Here is a 17,386-nt window from a genome sequence, read left to right as displayed (position 1 = left end):
TCCCTCCTCCAACAAAGTTGGAGGGGGTTATGTATTCACGTATGTTTGTTTGTCTGTCTGTCAGTTTGTCCAGACGATATATCTAAAAGTTCTCATTGAAGTTCAATGAAATTTTGTGGAAGGGTGGGTCATGGGCCAAGGAAGAAGTGATTAAATTTCGGGCCAGATTCGGATCCGGATCCAGTGTAATCCACACAATATTTCCAAAAGTCCTCAAAGAATTTCAATGAAATTTTGTGGAAGGGTGGGCCATGAGCCTAGAAGGAAATGATTAAATTTGGGGGCGGATCCGGATCCGGCTCTGGATCCTTTTTGACGGCAATGGCATTGGAGGAGATATGCGCTCTATGAGTGCTTTCTAGTTTATTTTATTTATCATTCCCACAAAGCAGGATGGTATCATTTTCAGCAACGCGCCCTATACCGCTGCGCTAGATTCAAGCTGTGTGTGTGTGTGTGTGTGTGTGTGTGTTTGTGTGTGTGGGTGTGGGTGTGTGTGGGTGTGGGTGTGGGTGTGTGTGTGGGTATGTGTGGGTGTCCATATAAGAAGTTCTTTTGTGTTACAGGAAATTACGCAGACACAGATTGAGGGAGGTGGAGGCGTCCGCCCCCCTATATTCAGGAGACCAATGATTGCTTACAATACAAGAACAATGTTATTTACCAACATATATGCAATGAATACCTTACTGAGCTTGCAAATGCCAATAATACTGTCTTCCTATGGTTAAACCAAGTAAACATTTTTATTTTTCATTTTCTAAGTTCATTAAGGGACACTTCTGTCAGGAATCGCCCTTCCTCCCCTTTTTGAAAGTGCTGGATCCTGTCCTTAATAAGCTAAGCTATGATGATTAGTCGGTATAACCGTGTATTTGTAGGGGATCCTTTACATTTTTGAGGCTTCACGGGAACCAGGTGTGACGAAGGTTCCTTCTATCCGGTTGTGCTGTATGTGATTATATATATATATACATATATATATATATATATATATATATATATATATATATATATATATATATATATATATATATATATACATATATAAAGAGAGAGAGAGAGAGAGAGAGAGAGAGAGAAAACTTGCAGTCTGGAGTGTTGTTCCGCAGTGGTCTCGATGTATGGATATCTTTGGCTGGTGGCAGATCTCGAAAGCTTTGTTCTGTACTGACTCAAATTTCAGGATTCTCGCCCTGAGGGTCACATGTGTTGGCATGGCAGAAAAGTATAAAAGAAACTGGATCACATTTGTAAATCAAACAGAGTTGCAGTTTCTCTGGGAAATGTCAGAATCTTTTGAGAACAGTCATGGCCTTTGTCCCAGTAATGTACACGTATTGTTGTTTATGTGTTGCAATATTATTTTGTGGGATGTTGATGTGCGTCCCTGAATTTTACAGCTCTCAGCTCTCCCTCCTCCTCTCTTCCACACTTCCCTCCTCCTGCTTCACTTTACCTTTCATTTTTCCCAAGCTTTGTCACTTTTCTATCTCGTATAGTTTATATTCTCTCTCTCTCTCTCTCTCTCTCTCTCTCTCTCTCTCTCTCTCTCTCTCTCTCTCTCTCCGGGTTTAAAGTGTTCCTAGTCAGTGCTTCCTTGTTATATATTTTCTAACCTTCATCTTGTTTTATTTTCGTCGTGCGTCGACCCCTTAACGTCTCCAATCAGGTGACTTATTACATACTTCATTCTTGCTCTCTACAGACGATTTCCTTCAGCTCATGCAACGAAGGGGTTAATGAAGGCTAAATCAAACCCCTCCAGTTCGAAAAGGAAAAGGTGAATGAAAACCGTTTGGAAATAATATGAACAAAAAAAATAAAAAACAGGCATCAAATTAAGAGTGAATTTCCAGTTGGCTGAGGAGGCTTCGTAACACTTCTTTCTTAGCGATTTATTTTGCTTACTACCCTTGAACAGTATCTTGTGCACGAAATACGACGTTCTAATTTCGACATGGTTTCCAAGAATAACAGACAAGAGATTAATCCGGTTTTAATACTCAGAATAAACAGCCAAAGAGGAGGCGTTACGAAATACTCCAGACTCACTTAAAATACTAGTCTAAAGGGGTCAATAGTTTTTACCGTCTTATTTTTATTCTTAGGTCAAGCACACTCGCGTTATATCCCGTGGCCTCGTAGCCTGACTGCATCATCACGCTAGTTCGCCATTATATTTGACGTTTTCTCTAGACTGGCTTCTCTTATTTGTGTGAGTTTTTTTTTTTACTTACAGAGAGAGATAAATGGGGACTGCGAGTGTTTAATTTGTTGCTAAATATGCTGCTTCTTGTTCTCATTCCCCTTCGTTTTATTTATTTATTTTTTTATTCAGAGAAGTGAATGGGGACGAGGAGTGCGTTTGTTGTTATTATGCTGCTTCTTGTTCTTCTTCTTCTTCTTCTTCTTCTTCTTCTTCATCATCATCATGTTATTATTACTGTTGTTGTTGTTGCTGCTGTTGTGGGAGTGGCCCATATGTCAGGTGAAACAAACCACATATAGTAAAGAAGTTAAACACGAGAAAGTCGGCTTGATCTGGGCTGAACATCAAGTAGTAGTAGTAGTAGTAGTAGTAGTAGCAGCAGTAGTAGTAGTAGTGGTAGTAGTAGTAGTAAACTAACAAAGAACAAAACAACAACAACAATCATCATCAACGTAACTTTAACTCATGGCACCTGACCTACAATGATGTCTTTATCCCTTCAATACGCTTACATCCACGTATATTCTTGCTGACACCAGACGATTGTGTTCAGCCTAGGAGAGCCAGCCGGTAATGAGGAGGAGCGTGGAGACTCTATCTATCTCATACCTATCTCCTCTAGGTCGAAAACTCCTCTCTAAGCTGAATAAAATCGTCTGGAGGTGGGTAGAGTAAAATAAAAGCTATATAATCAAACTGGAGAGGTTAATATACTAAAGATATGGCGCTACGAAATCTCCAAAAACACTTAAAGACTGGAATTACGCGGGAAAATAATTGGTTAGTTCGACTTGCTGCTCATTTTAGCCGGGCATCGAAAGCACTTGTTCTCTTCCTTCTCAGTCTTTTACTCTTTTCTTCACTAATAACATGGGGACAGGCCGGTGAAGATGAAGGGTAGATGAGTTGTAAAGACGGGATGATCTATCGAACTGTTCATTCACCTAAGTTTAGAAGAGATTTTCGTCCCTGTGCATCTTCTTGCTTACAGCTCAGTGGCAGAACAGGACAATACTACGACTGTGCATCCTCTCCATAGCACCTCATCGTGATAAACAGCAGATTCTACTATTGATTCATTGTTACATCTCATTATTTAACATGTAGTGACTGCAATTTTAAGCCCAGTTAAATTGAACAGCGTGTAGGTGCAATATGGGCCTTGGAGTAGCATTTCTTAGCTATTAATTATATCTGGTACAATGTAATGTTATTTATAATGTTTTAGTGCCGTCATAATTTTCCTCTGTAAAGTACGATACGAGAATGGATTGTAATAAGAAAAAAGACAAGAAAAGAAAGAAAAGGAAAGAAAAACATAGTAAGAAAGAAAGAATAACACGAAACACTGTGGAAGAGGGTACGAAATCTGCCGTGCCACCTAAAATTAACCTTAGGAGTACAATAGAATGCAGTAAATAACAGATCTATGACCTAAGTCCATTTGGGTTAGAACTACACACATTTCACCTCAACTTGGCCCAGATATTCATCTTTTTTCTGCCTATTTCACGTAGCACAGTGGCCGAAAAAGACAATGCTACGGCTTTACATCCTTTCCACGGTACTTCTTCTTGCCTATCATCACATTCAAGTGTTAGTCTTTTGTTACATCTCAGAATTAATGATGGAGATATGGTAATTTTAGGCCAAGTCAGAGTAAAAGCAGTATTGTGATCCTTTTAAAGCTGTTTGATTGTTCTAAAGGAGATTGCGACTGTGGTATCTGTTGTATGAGTCAAAGACGAGCAGAACGACGCATGTAAGTGAAGAATGCTTGTGAGACGAGGGAGGCGGGGGAGGAGGGAGAAGGGGGGGGACAGGAGTGGGGGAAGGAGAGGGGAACACTGTAAGGGGAAGTAACTGAAGCACCAGCGGGCAAGAACTGCGTGTCAAGTGAGAGAGAGAGAGAGAGAGAGTCGTTTAATATCTCTCAGCTAAACCTTCTAAAAAAAAAATAAGATAAATTAAAAGACATGATAAAAAACGAAACATATCAAGTACATGTATCCGTTACTGTTCACTGCACCAAATTATACTACTGTCAGAATAATTACCACAGTTCTACTACTACTACTACTACTACTACTACTCTCTCTCTCTCTCTCTCTCTCTCTCTCTCTCTCTCTCTCTCTCTCTCTCTCCGTCAAGGTCTTCTCCTCGTCTCGTAACCTTCCTCTATTTATTGACCATTTTCCTGTATATTTAGCACAGACTACCCTGCCAACAGACCCCCTGCCCCCCACACTGCCACCAATCCCTACCTCTGTTCTTTGTTGGCTCCGTAACATTTTTGCCTTAGCGATTTACTATGCATACACCTGGCTATTCCCTTTATACCGTTTAAATACCTATACTTCAGACCAAGGGTGAAATGGAGTGGAGAGATACATGTGAGAGAGAGGAGTGTGTGTTGAAGGGAGGGCAGCCAAATGACAGAGGCCAAGGCGACATGAAGGCGATTTATTTGTGGCCACCCCTTTTGGGATTAAGGTGTCTGGCAATACATAGGTAGACAGATAGACAAACAGACGGGCAGAAAGATAGATATACTTCCGACGTAGTTTGCTTCAATGTAACATGAAAGAAAAGGGTGTAACATGCAAAATAATTCGGTAAGAAAAAGATGTTACGAAGTCTCCTATGGTACCTAGAGTATGGAAGTGTGTTCAGGGGCGGATCCAGAAATATTTTTGAGGTGTGGCCCGTACCTCTTCCCAAAGTAATAAGTGTTTGCCACCCTGTTCCTCTCAGCCAACTATATAACGTGTGGTGTTCTAGTATCTTTATTATGTATAGAAAGAGGACGAGATGATGTGAACATGGTCGTGAACCTCAAATTGTGTCAACTAAGGATGGGTTGTTTTTGTATGAGAGAGAGAGAGAGAGAGAGAGAGAGAGAGAGAGAGAGAGAGAGAGAGAAAGAGCGGGGGGATGCAATATAAACTGTACACGTGTAAAATGTACTTGTCTCTGAAAAAGTAAAGACGGAGGATACCCTGTGTGTGTGTGTGTGTGTGTGTGTGTGTGTGTGTGTGTGTGTGTGTGTGTGTGTGTGTGCGCGCGTGCGCGCGTGCGTGCGTGCGTGAGTAACTGGGTGTGGGGGGTGCATGAATAAGCAAAAATCTAAGTGTGCTTGAAAAATTGCTGCTAAAGTGTGCGCCTAAGTACAAGCATATTACTGAGGTCAAGTGAGGCCGTACCCTGCCTCGAATTTCCTGGCTCTTTATGTGTTTGTGTTTGTGTAGAGGATGCTTATCTACGTGGTACTTGAAACTAGAGGCCAGTGCTTATACTTGTGTGCATGTCATCACTACGAGCTCTCAAGATCCTGGGGAAGTGGGCCATCGCTTGGTGACATGATCTGACCGGGCGGCTCCACTGCCCTGTTAAAGAAAAGCCTCTCATCTCACTCCTTATCCATTAATGGGGGGATGGTAGGCCGCAGGAGGGGCTACAGCAACTACTACTACTACTACTATTACTACTACTAGGGGATCTGATTGGTGTACGAGTGTGTGTGTGTGTGTGTGTGTGTGTGTGTGTGTGTGTGTGTGTGTGTGTGTGTGTGTGTGTGTGTGTGTGTGTGTGTGGAGAGAGAGAGAGAGAGAGAGAGAGAGAGAGAGAGAGAGAGAGAGAGAGAGAGAGAGAGAGAGAGAGAGAGAGAGAATGGAAAATGTGTTTAATCAAATCAATCATCCTACCACTCATAATTCATCAGTCATACCTAAGTTACTATTACACACACACACACACACACACACCCAATATGTACACCTGTAATGATACGGGGAACAATGGTATGAACTAGAATGGCTGGGAATTACTTCAGAATTTTATCTTGATCAGGGCTGTACAGTACCTCAGGATGTGATGCGCATGACACCGTTTCCTGCGGCCGTATAATTATCAACCCTGACACTGCGAAGGCCGAGGCAAACCCCCGTTTTTTTGTCGTCGTAACTGGAATTCATGATGGAAAATAAAAGAAGTTCGGGCTTTCTATATTCCCGCCAATGATGCTTAAGAGAGTGGATTGCAACGGATCGATTTTCTTTCCTCGCAGGTATTTTGAAACTGGTCCTCGTAATCTACAGGCCTGCTTACACCTTGTCGTCCTTAGTTATGTTAATGCAACTGTAAATCTGTTTGTCTTCTGGCTTTTCTTAATTGCCTTGAATCGTCTTAGATCTGAGCTACAAGAAGGCTGCATGTATGGTAGGCCAGTATGAGTGCCAGTGAAGAATGAAATATATGTATGGCGTACGTGAACCAATCGCTGCAACACATAGTACATATTTTCTTTCATTTTATTCTTCTTATAACCAGGCCTAGTGTAGCAGCTGGCAGTTGTGCGTGGCTAATCTAACACCCTTCTTCCTCTCCTGCAGGCGCTGGGTCATGTCTCCGGGAGCCACATCAACCCCGCCGTGACGTGTGGCATGCTGGTGGCGCGCTATGTGTCTGTAGTGCGCGCCATGCTGTACATCGTGGCCCAGTGTCTTGGCGCAATGGCTGGGGCCGCTATACTGAAGGTGAGTGCCGGATTATTGATGGTGGGGATGGCGGATTATTGAAGTTGTGGGTGCCAGATTAATGAGGGTGAGGTTGTCTGGTTGCTGAAGGAGGGGGTGTGCTGAAGGGGAGGGTGACGAATTATTGATGGTGAGGAAGCCGGATTATTGAAGGTTAACGTCTATTCAGTTCACTCTCATCTTCAATAATCCGGCACCCTCTCCTTGAAGGTGAGGATGCCGGTTTACTGAAGGCATTTACATACTTTACATTGTGACGCATGGCTTGGGGGGGGGCATACTATAATCTTTTTACTCTACCTTGGCCTAGCTTTTCGTCCTTTTGCAGCTTTTGTAATGTAGATGAAGGACAGAATATGACAGTACTACGGCTTTACATCCTTTCCATAGCACTTCTTCGTGATTAGCACAATTTCTGGTGCACTGTCACAGATCAGCACCGAAGATAGAGGGACGACAATATTACGTCAGTTTAGGGTTAAAAGAGTATAGTGTCCCCACATTAGCTTTTTGAGCAATGGGGTGTTATTCACTTTGATCTTGCCATCTCCTGACGACTTTACTCAGCTTAAGACAGACTTTACGAAGAAGGGGGGTTACATAGAGCATTAACAGACCCCTCCAATACCAGAGGCTTTTCCAAAGTTGGATAAAATCGTCTGGATGCAGGATGAACAAAGCACAATGGAACGTCACCCGGATATAGATTTCCGTTCTGTTTATTTATTTATTTATTTTGCGCTATTTGCTATGTTTCATTTTCCGAAGATGATCGCCATTCCATTTTCTTACATCTAACCTAACGTATCCTATTCTAACCTAACCTAACAGATTAACCTGACTAGCAACCTAACCTAACCTGATACTAAAAACAAAAACAAAACAAAACAAACTTAACCTGGACAAGGAAAAATGCATAAATGGTACACGGAACGGAAATCAGCCATCCGGATTCGAAAGGTAAGGAGTACAAACGAATGCAGACGACAACGGATCTAATATTTCTTTCGAGGTTGTTCTTTATAGGGCAGGTTACAACTACGGCAACTGTTCAGTGAGTCAAAGACAATGACAACATCCCAACCTCTCCCCCAACCAAGGCCGGCACACACACACACACACACACACACACACACACACACACACACACACACACACACACACACACACACACACACACCACACACACACACAAAATGAGCAGTGGTAACATGCAATATGGAAAAGCTGTTATGGAAATTTTATAGAAAAAAATGAGTGTAAATCATATTCTACACCATTTAAAGCCCAGTGAGAAAGTCATATTAACTCACCACTGGGTACACTTGCCCACACTTCCAGCTGGTAAAATCCTCTCCCGTGAATTGTAAGCCCGAGAACATGAAATATACTCTTTTTACTCTAACTTAGCCTAAAATTCATTGTTGAGACGTACACCAGAATATGATGCTGGTCACGACGCGCTGCTGTGCAAGGGATGTTGAGCTACTGTGTTATCTTTTTCTGCCATTTAGTGACATGAAATAAGCTGCAAAAAAGACGAATACCTGGGCCACGTTAGAATGGCTGAGCTGTATCAAGGCGGAAGCATTACGAGGCATATGTTGGGAGCGTGGGAAGGTATGGGGCATAGCAGTGTGTGAGGGATGGCGGGGCACGGGGGTTGAGGAGGTGAGTGGTGGGAGACAGGGGATGGTAGAAGGTTAAGGTGAAACGAGTACAACAACATAGAGAACAGTGATATAAGTAAGTACTGCATATTAGGGGGGTTTATTCCGAATGTGATTAGGATATGAATCATTTCAAGTGTATATGCAGTAATAATCGAAATAGGCTTTAATGTAACTTAACAGGGCTTCAATTATTTCAGCTTGCGTCCCACTAGATGGTAGCGGGGTGATGATGTGATAATATTATGACGCCATGAAATCAGGGGGAGAGGGGTGATAGGGTCGCAAAGACGCTGCTGGTATTCCTTAATATGTGACTGAAACATCACCATCATCTACCAAACCTCTTTTCTGTTTTCCCACGCTACGATGGTGTGTAGTAAGGTTCAGGGAGCAAGAAAAAAAAATATATATATAGACAGATAGACAGACAGACAAACAGATAGATAGACAGACAGATGGATACATTAATACATAGACAGATATATAGGTATATCGATATAGATATAGACAGACAGATGGATACATACAGACTGACAGAGAGAGAGAGAGAGAGTCTGACCATCTGAATAGGCCTCTCCCATTCGCATACCACTCAAGCTCCCGAATCCTGAATACCCCACAGGCATAAGCATCCATCCATCTATATACACACACACACACACACACACACACACACACACGCACACACACACACGCACACACACACACGTGTGTGTATGTGTGTGTGTGTGTGTGTGAGGACAGGCATTTGATTCATTTGAAACAGCTGCAGTGATGACAGTAATTCGAGGACAAGGTGTAGAATATACTCTTATTAAAGAAGCTGCAGATACTAATAAAGATAACACTGCCATCATAAAACTCCAGAAGGACAGCCACAAAATGCCAATAACACGGCCATCATAAAACTCCATAAGGACAGCCATAAAATGCCAATAAAGAAAGATGTTACACAAGGAGACACAGTTTCACCCAAATTATTTACTGTCAAGAAATTTAGATTGGGAAGACAAATTATTTACCGAGTGTCAGAAATTTAGATTGGGAAGACAAAAGAATTAACATAATGGTAAACGACTGAACAATCTTAGACTAGCAGATGACAGTCCTCTTCAGCGAACCGGGGAAGGAGCTTCTAGTAATGATAGATGACCTGAAAAGGAAGAGTCTGAAAACTGGCTTGAAAATGAATATGATGAAAACGAAAATTATGTTTAACAGATGCGTTTGTACCCGTCGAGTAAAAATAGAAGATGAAGAGCTAGAATGCGTAAAGGAATATACTGTATGTACTTAGGGCAGGCTGTTCAGTGAGACCCAGTCCATTACAGTGGAATCAGGCGAAGAACTAGAAGAGGATGGAGGGACTTTGGCAAACTAAATAACTAGGCTACATGAAGGATAAGCAATTACCATTATGCCAAGGTTATATAATCAATGTCTCTTTCCTGCTCTTACTTATGGATCAGAAACACAGAGCCTAACAAAATACTTGAAATGTAAACTGGGGAGTGCTCAGAAATGAATGGAAAGGATTGTTTGGGGTTACATGAAGATATAAAAAGAAGGCTACATGGAACTGACAAGAGAGATAACAAATGGACAAACTGGATGACTGAGTGGCAGACCAGAGATGGAGTGAGAAGAAGAGGCAGACAAGACGAGATGGCGAGATGAAATTCGTTGATTCGCTGGGATTGGATGGAGCAGGCTAACAGCCGACCAGTTAGAATGGAAAATGTTTTGTGTGGCCTTTTTCCCGCAAGGGACTGTCTCAGGGTGATGATGGTGATGATGATGATGATGATAATAATAATTTTCATGGGAGGAAACAACAACATATTACTGTGGCGTGACAGCTGTGTTTATGCGTACAAATACCGTACTCCTTAACATTTACCAGTACCTGAAGTATGATATCTGCTGAATACAAGAACAGTATAATATCACCTAATGTACCATGATATGACAGTACTGACATAAAGGTGATCATTATCGTTACTATGTTAAATACAACGAAATTTAAACAAATTAGTTGGCCAGACTAAGGACGAGATGTGATATTCTGTTAGTGGGACAGGCACTGTTACATTGTGGTTGCCTTCGAATGTTTGTTCATCTCACTGGCGACCTAAAACAAATAATCTATAATGATCAACATCGGAATGAATCACAAAGAGTAAAACATGTCATCGGATGGAAGCGACAGCGCGGATTCAAAACCAGATCCATGTCTGAAAAGTGCAGGATAATATACGGTCAAAAGAGCTGAGCAGTTGCTGAATCCCTTGATGCTCACGTTACTGAACAGTTTTACACATCACATTGACTGTAGTTGTGTTCATGGATGTACTCTTCAGAAGCTTCAGACAACAACCTACATGAACACCAGTAAACCTGCAACAACTCATGATGTGAACAGAGACAGGACAAACTATCCCATCTCGCAGTCATTAATACAGCACATGAGATCTTTGAATTCCTGTTTCAGGGCAAGACTTGACACATAACTTACGTGTATGAGCTGTTCTGAGAGAAATATTCACAGAAGTGTCACCAAATGCTAAATGGCGAAAGACATTGAATATAATGACAATATCCAATATAATGACAATAAAGACATAATTCGTCGACTGAATCAATCACCTGATCTCCATTTCATGGACCTGGCAGGTGTTGAAGACTGCTTTATTAATGCTTTGACTTTACAACGCTGGGTGGTAACCATATAACCAAACCATACGTGCTCCCTACGTGTCAACAAGTGGGTTGGTGGAGGGTTAGTGCCCCTCCCCGTAAAACAACTAACTCAAGGTCAAATGGCCACCCCTTACGGGATTATGGCGTCTGGCAGTAGTAGACAGACAATAAACGCAACACAGGATGGCATATGTGTGCACTTTGCTGACTGTCTTCATAGGTGGTATCCCCCTAAACCGTCACCAAATATTATCCAGCTTCAATATCCAACTTCCACTTTCCCATTGAAAGTATGAGGCAACAGACGTTACCGTCTGACTAACGAAAAGCGGTATGGTGAAACATTAAGCCGGTTTTTTTTTTATATAAACTGACCCGCACTTTTGTAGGGTAAAAAACGTACTTATGCGGAACTGCTCTTTCGTAAAACGCAGAGATGGAAGGGGTTAAGTGGAAGTTGGATACGTACCTCCAAGAATATCTTGACTTTGGGCACAATTTCTTGGTTTTGTCTTGACTTTCATCTTGACCTTTTTCAGTTGCTCGAGGTTTTTTTTACCTGAATATCAGCATGATTTTTTTTTTTTTTTTGCCTGAATATCAATATGAAGTTTAAATATGTCGAGAAATCCAGACTTTATCTTTCAGTTTGAAAATGCATACCCGGTATACATTTCATGACTTTTTTTTTCTTTCCTCAGTTCTTGGTGTTGTTCTTTCCAATACTCGCTGCCACGGATGCACGTCTTTATTTCGCTGCTGACTGCCCTAAAAATTACCATGCTTCTATGTAACTGTGCCTGATGACTCGAGACAGCTTTTTTCAGATCTCCGACTGATATTAAAATTATTTTAAAGCCCCTATAGTGTAAACGGACAAGGGAAAGAAAAAGGACCGGTGCAAAACTACCAAACACAACAACCATTCCGGTACAGGAGGACGTTCTGCTCGGTTTAGAATATGGTACGGAGCTGCTTCGATCTGAGTAAGCCCTCTAGGCTGTTTGCTTTGAGTTTCAGTTCATATGAGTCATTAATACAAGCAACTATACAGTATGCACATACATAAAAGACTTAAAATATCACGAAACATCAGCATTTTCTCGCACCTCTTAGCTGTCTACTTTATATCTTACTTTTCCTTACTTCAGATGATTGTATTTAGCTTCAGAGGGGCTTTGCGAATGACATGAGATTGATTCCTTCAGTAACCCCTTCACTACTAGATGTCAGGCCACGATAAATAAACTTGCCTGTTGCTAGCAAGGATAAAAATGTTGGCCATGAGAGTAAAACTGATAAAAGTAATGCGGTAATCCGCTGTCATATGACTGGTACGGGATATCCGAATTTCACAGGTGATGTGGTCGACTAAAGAACATAGAAAGTAATAATTCTAAATGTTAACTTAGAACACACGACAAGAGATACGAGTAGAACAATAGTGCATAAGGGAAAACGTGTATAATTCAAGACAATTAATATGCTCCTACATACAATGGCCACATCAAGAAAAAGACTGAGAAAATAAAAGCTACTCAAGATGCCGCTGCTATCTCATTCTCTGGCTTCTGTGACCCAGCTGAATAAAATCGTCTGGTGTTAACTGGAATAGAATACTAGAGATGTCCTGACCATGAAAGGGTTAATGGTGCCAGTATTAACACTCTCAGGCCTCTGCACTATCGTCTGGTGTTAGCAGGAAAAAAAATACAATACTCTTTTTACTCTTAACTTGGTCTGAATCTGCCCTGTCTCCTTGAATCCTGAGCTGCAGCAAGAAATTAATTGGATCACGAAGAAGTGCTGTAGAAAGGATGTAAAGCCATAGAGTTGAATATTCTGCTACTGAGATAAATGGAATAAGTTGCAACTGGACAAACATTTAGGCGATGTTAAAGTAAGATAATAATGATGTTTGGACCATGGGAACTCTTATGGTATCGGTATTAACATACCCATATCCCACACCAAGCCCTCTTCCTCCCATTATCTCCAGACATCACCTTCTGCTCCCCAAACCTCGCCCCCACTACATCATGGAGAGTGGTCAAAACCCTAGGTTCCGATCACCTCCCAATCATCATCACTACCAAAACCAGAATCACCCCAGCTGGCCACAAACACACATACACTAATTATAAGAGAGCCAACTGGGAGGCCTTTGTAACTGAAACAGAACAGCATTTCGAAACACTAAACAGTACACCCATCACAAACATCAACACCGCTGTGCACACTTTCAATACAATTATACAAAACGCAGACAAAAGACACATCCCTAGAGGCAACAGAAAGAGACACAACCCCAACTTCACACCTGAAATTCAAGGCCTCATCAGACAACGGGACACACTGCGACACTCCCCAACACCCCATACACAAGACACCGTACAACAAATACAAGAACTCAACATTCAAATAAACAATAAAATATCAGAACAGCAAACACTAAACTGGAAAAATTATCTCCAAACACTTAACCACAAAACTAACATCAGCAAACTCTACAAAACACTTAAACAGCATCACGCTTTCCAACAGCAACACCACACAATCACACGCTGCCATCACAACAACAGACACAATACCCTCAAACAAACAACAAGCAAAAACTCTCCTCAATCACTTTTCACAAGTCAGCCATCTAAACCCCCATCCCGAAGACCGACGTATCATCCGACGTAAGAGACAGTTCCCCACAGACCAGACTAAGCACCTTTCACTTACAACCAGACGAAGCACATCATTAACAACCTCAAGCACTCATCTGCCTGTGGACCAGACAACATAAGCAACACTCACCTTAAACACCTAGGACCACAAGGCATACAAGCACTCACCAACATATCAAACTACAGCTACTCACACAACATAATACCCAACATCTGGAAGCATGGCAGTATCATCACTATCTCTAGACCCAACAAAGACCCCACGTTACCCTCCTCACATCGCCCCATCACACTCCTCTGCACCCCCTCTAAAGTCACTGAACGACTGGTACGAGTACTACAACTAGTCACACCTCACATTCCCCTAGCCCAGTCACAACATGGCTTCAGGCCACTACACTCCACAAATACCCTTCTTACAGACCTTACACAGAGAGTTTTCGATGGGATGTATTCAGCTAGGCCACCACACAGAACACTCCTAATCACACTAGACATTAGCAAAGCTTTTGATGCCATCCCCCGCCACAACCTCACAAACAAAATACTCAACACAAACATGCACAATAACACAAAAAGATGGCTGGCAAACTATTTAGCAGGCAGATGTGCACACGTAACATTTGCCGGTCAGTCTTCTAACATCAGAAACTTCACAAACGGCGTCCCCCAAGGATCTGTTTTGTCCCCTACACTCTTTAACCTATACATGCACGACGTACCCACACCCCACACACCACAGATACACATAGCTTCCTATGCAGATGATATAACACTTACTTGTACGCACCAAAACGCAAACACAGCTGCACACATCATTCAACCTTACCTCAACACACTACACGAATGGTTCACCACAAACAGGCTCAAAATAGCCCCAGCCAAATCTACAGTGACTCTTCTCACAAACTGGACAGCAGAACACAGTCACATCCCACACCTCACCATAAACAACACTCCCCTACCACACACACACACACACACACAAAATCCTTGGTGTAACATACAACACATCAATGTCATTTAAACAACACATCACAAACATTAAAAATAAAATAACACCAAGACTCAATGCTTTGAGGTCACTTACCCATACAACATTCGGACACAACAAAGAAACCACCACCACAGTATACAAACAATACATACGTTCAGTGATGAATTATGCAAGCCCTGCCTGGGCTTCTAACCTCACCAAAACACACTACAACACTCTACAGACCATACAGAACAAGGCCCTAAAAATTATCACAGGCTGCACAGCTACTACACCCACAGACCACCTACATCAAGAAACCAAAGTCCTCAAAGTCAAGGATCACTTAGACATGTGAGGCACCCAGTTTCTTGCTGCAGCCTCCACAAACCCACAACATCCACCACAGTACATGGCAGCACATCCACCCACACCAAGGAACATCAAAACAACACCCAGCACACGATACCAAACACAAATACTGTCATCTCTCCCCCCTCGCCCACCTCAAACCAGCTTCCAGAAGCATATCCACACTCAGATCACTCGCCGCTCCATTCAGTCACTTAAAGACAACACACAGCTGCATGCACGGCCTCCTGACATCCACCCTTCTGAATCATATCTTCCTCGTGAGGACAGGGTCCACTTGGCCAGGCTGAGATATGGGCACCATCCAGTCCTCTTAAGCTACCGGAAGAGGCTGGATGGCTCCGTCGCTGATGCCTGTCCAGGATGCAACACAGCACCCCATACTATTAAGCACATTATGGAAGACTGCATTGCACACAATCACCTACGCCAACAACACAACATACACTCTTTGAGAGCTCAGTGGGAAAGCCCGGTCTCGGCCATGGCCTTCCTAAGGGACTCGGGGCTGTTCGGCCAGACTGCCAAGGGAACAACTACTACTACTACTACTACAGATAGAATTATATGGTTACTGTTAAGGGAATCCAATCGTCTACGTATAGCTGGACTGGAACATATGTGTTTTCCTGATTAAGAAAGGGTTGAGACAACTCAAATGTTCCAATGAGATACCGTCTGAGAGAGAGAGAGAGAGAGAGAGAGAGAGTTTGACTGGATTAGTATATACATTCTGCGGTGCTCCCGTTTAACCCCTATTGAGGCGACCCACCTCCACTAACCTACCACCTGATGCTCATTCGGGTACAAAGAGGAAAAATAATCACAGCACCATCTTAGCAACCCCGCAGCTGGCACACACACACACACACACACACACACACACACACACACACACACACAAACTCGCTGACAGGAAAATTTATGTGTTAGGTCTTTCTGCGCACAGGCCTGTCAAGACGGGGGCACAGTTCGTCCTGGGGTGCGAGTAAGAACCTGGCACTGGGAAGCGAAAAACAGAAAAGAAAAAAAGAGAGTCAGTATGTACGGAACAACAACAACAAATAAACAACACCGACAACATAAAAAAAAAAAAAGCAGCAGGATTAATGAGAACTGCTTTAGAGAGAGAGAGAGAGAGAGAGAGAGAGCAAACTACATTACTATAAACCCCCCCACTTAGGTTATTCCATTGCAGTGGCGTGAAGTGATATCCTGAGCACGTATTCATAAACCATCCTAACCCATTAAAAAGAATCTTGAAAAATTATAAAAGATCCAACCCTTTATAAAGCATCCTAACCCATTTAAAAAAAAACTTACGAGATTTATAGAGGATCCTACTCCATACATGCAGCATCCTGACCCAATATAATGTCTCTAGAGTCATACAGGATCCTACTCCCATTTATAAAGCATCCTAACCATTTATAAAGGATCCTACCCACTTTACAGAATAAAAGTCTCCCCACAACAGCTACCCTATTCCACAAAGCGTCTTCTTTACGGCATTTTTTTTTTCTACTTCAATATTCACACTGATTTGACTGTGAGGTGTGTGGCAGGTAAGGAGTAAAGGCAGGTGTGAAAATAAGCAGCTTTATACCCAGCTTAAGCGTAGGGGGGTTTATAAATACGGCCGCCTTATTACTGATGGCTTCACTAACAGACACGACTGATCTTCTCTCGCGACTCTGATTCTGATTTATAGGAAGGACAAGAGACATGGGAGGTTACTTAACGCTCCTGTTCTTGTTATCCCTGTAAAATAAATAAATAGACAGATAGATAGATAGACAGATAGACAGATAGGTACACAGTCACAAATATACAGATATGGATAGATAAACATATGCAATACTGCTTACGATAATTTTCTTCTCATAACTGACTTTCTTTTTTTCAAGAACGAAGAGGAAAGGATGATGATGATGACAGGAAACGTGGGAACACTCTGGACTCTATCCTTTCTAAAATAATTAAGTAAACAAACAAATAAATAAATAAACATCATAGTTAAGGAAGGCAACTGATCGATATTAATGAATTCGGACGGCCGTATTCTGAGTGACCACTGGAGACTTCGTAACAGCACTTCCTCGGCGATTTATTTTGTACATGACTTCTATTTGTCTTCACGTTGGTTACAGCAGCAATGCCGGCACGAGAAATAACGAAGTAAAAGTATAAAACGGAACGTCAAAGAGTACTGTGCAGAATTAATCGCTACGAAAAAATTGCTA

General features: G+C 42.1%; 1 protein-coding gene across 3 annotated transcripts in view; it reads left to right on the top strand.

The window, feature by feature from the left end:
- LOC145412912 (aquaporin AQPAe.a-like) overlaps positions 1–17,386 on the top strand; it is a 115,981-nt gene that overhangs the window by 74,840 nt on the left and 23,755 nt on the right. For all 3 annotated transcript variants that reach the window (XM_080282708.1, XM_080282709.1, XM_080282706.1), the window contains one exon: positions 6,604–6,747. In XM_080282708.1, coding sequence (XP_080138834.1) covers positions 6,604–6,747 — 144 coding nt within the window. The remainder of the gene's footprint in view (positions 1–6,603; positions 6,748–17,386) is intronic.

Source organism: Coenobita brevimanus, chromosome 94 (genome assembly GCF_032717465.1).
Source record: "Coenobita brevimanus isolate Jiangsu-jjx chromosome 94, ASM3271746v2, whole genome shotgun sequence".
NCBI classification, from domain to species: Eukaryota; Metazoa; Arthropoda; class Malacostraca; order Decapoda; family Coenobitidae; genus Coenobita; species Coenobita brevimanus.
The sequence above is the reverse complement of the archived record's forward strand: the minus strand, read 5'-3'. Positions and strand labels throughout refer to the sequence as shown.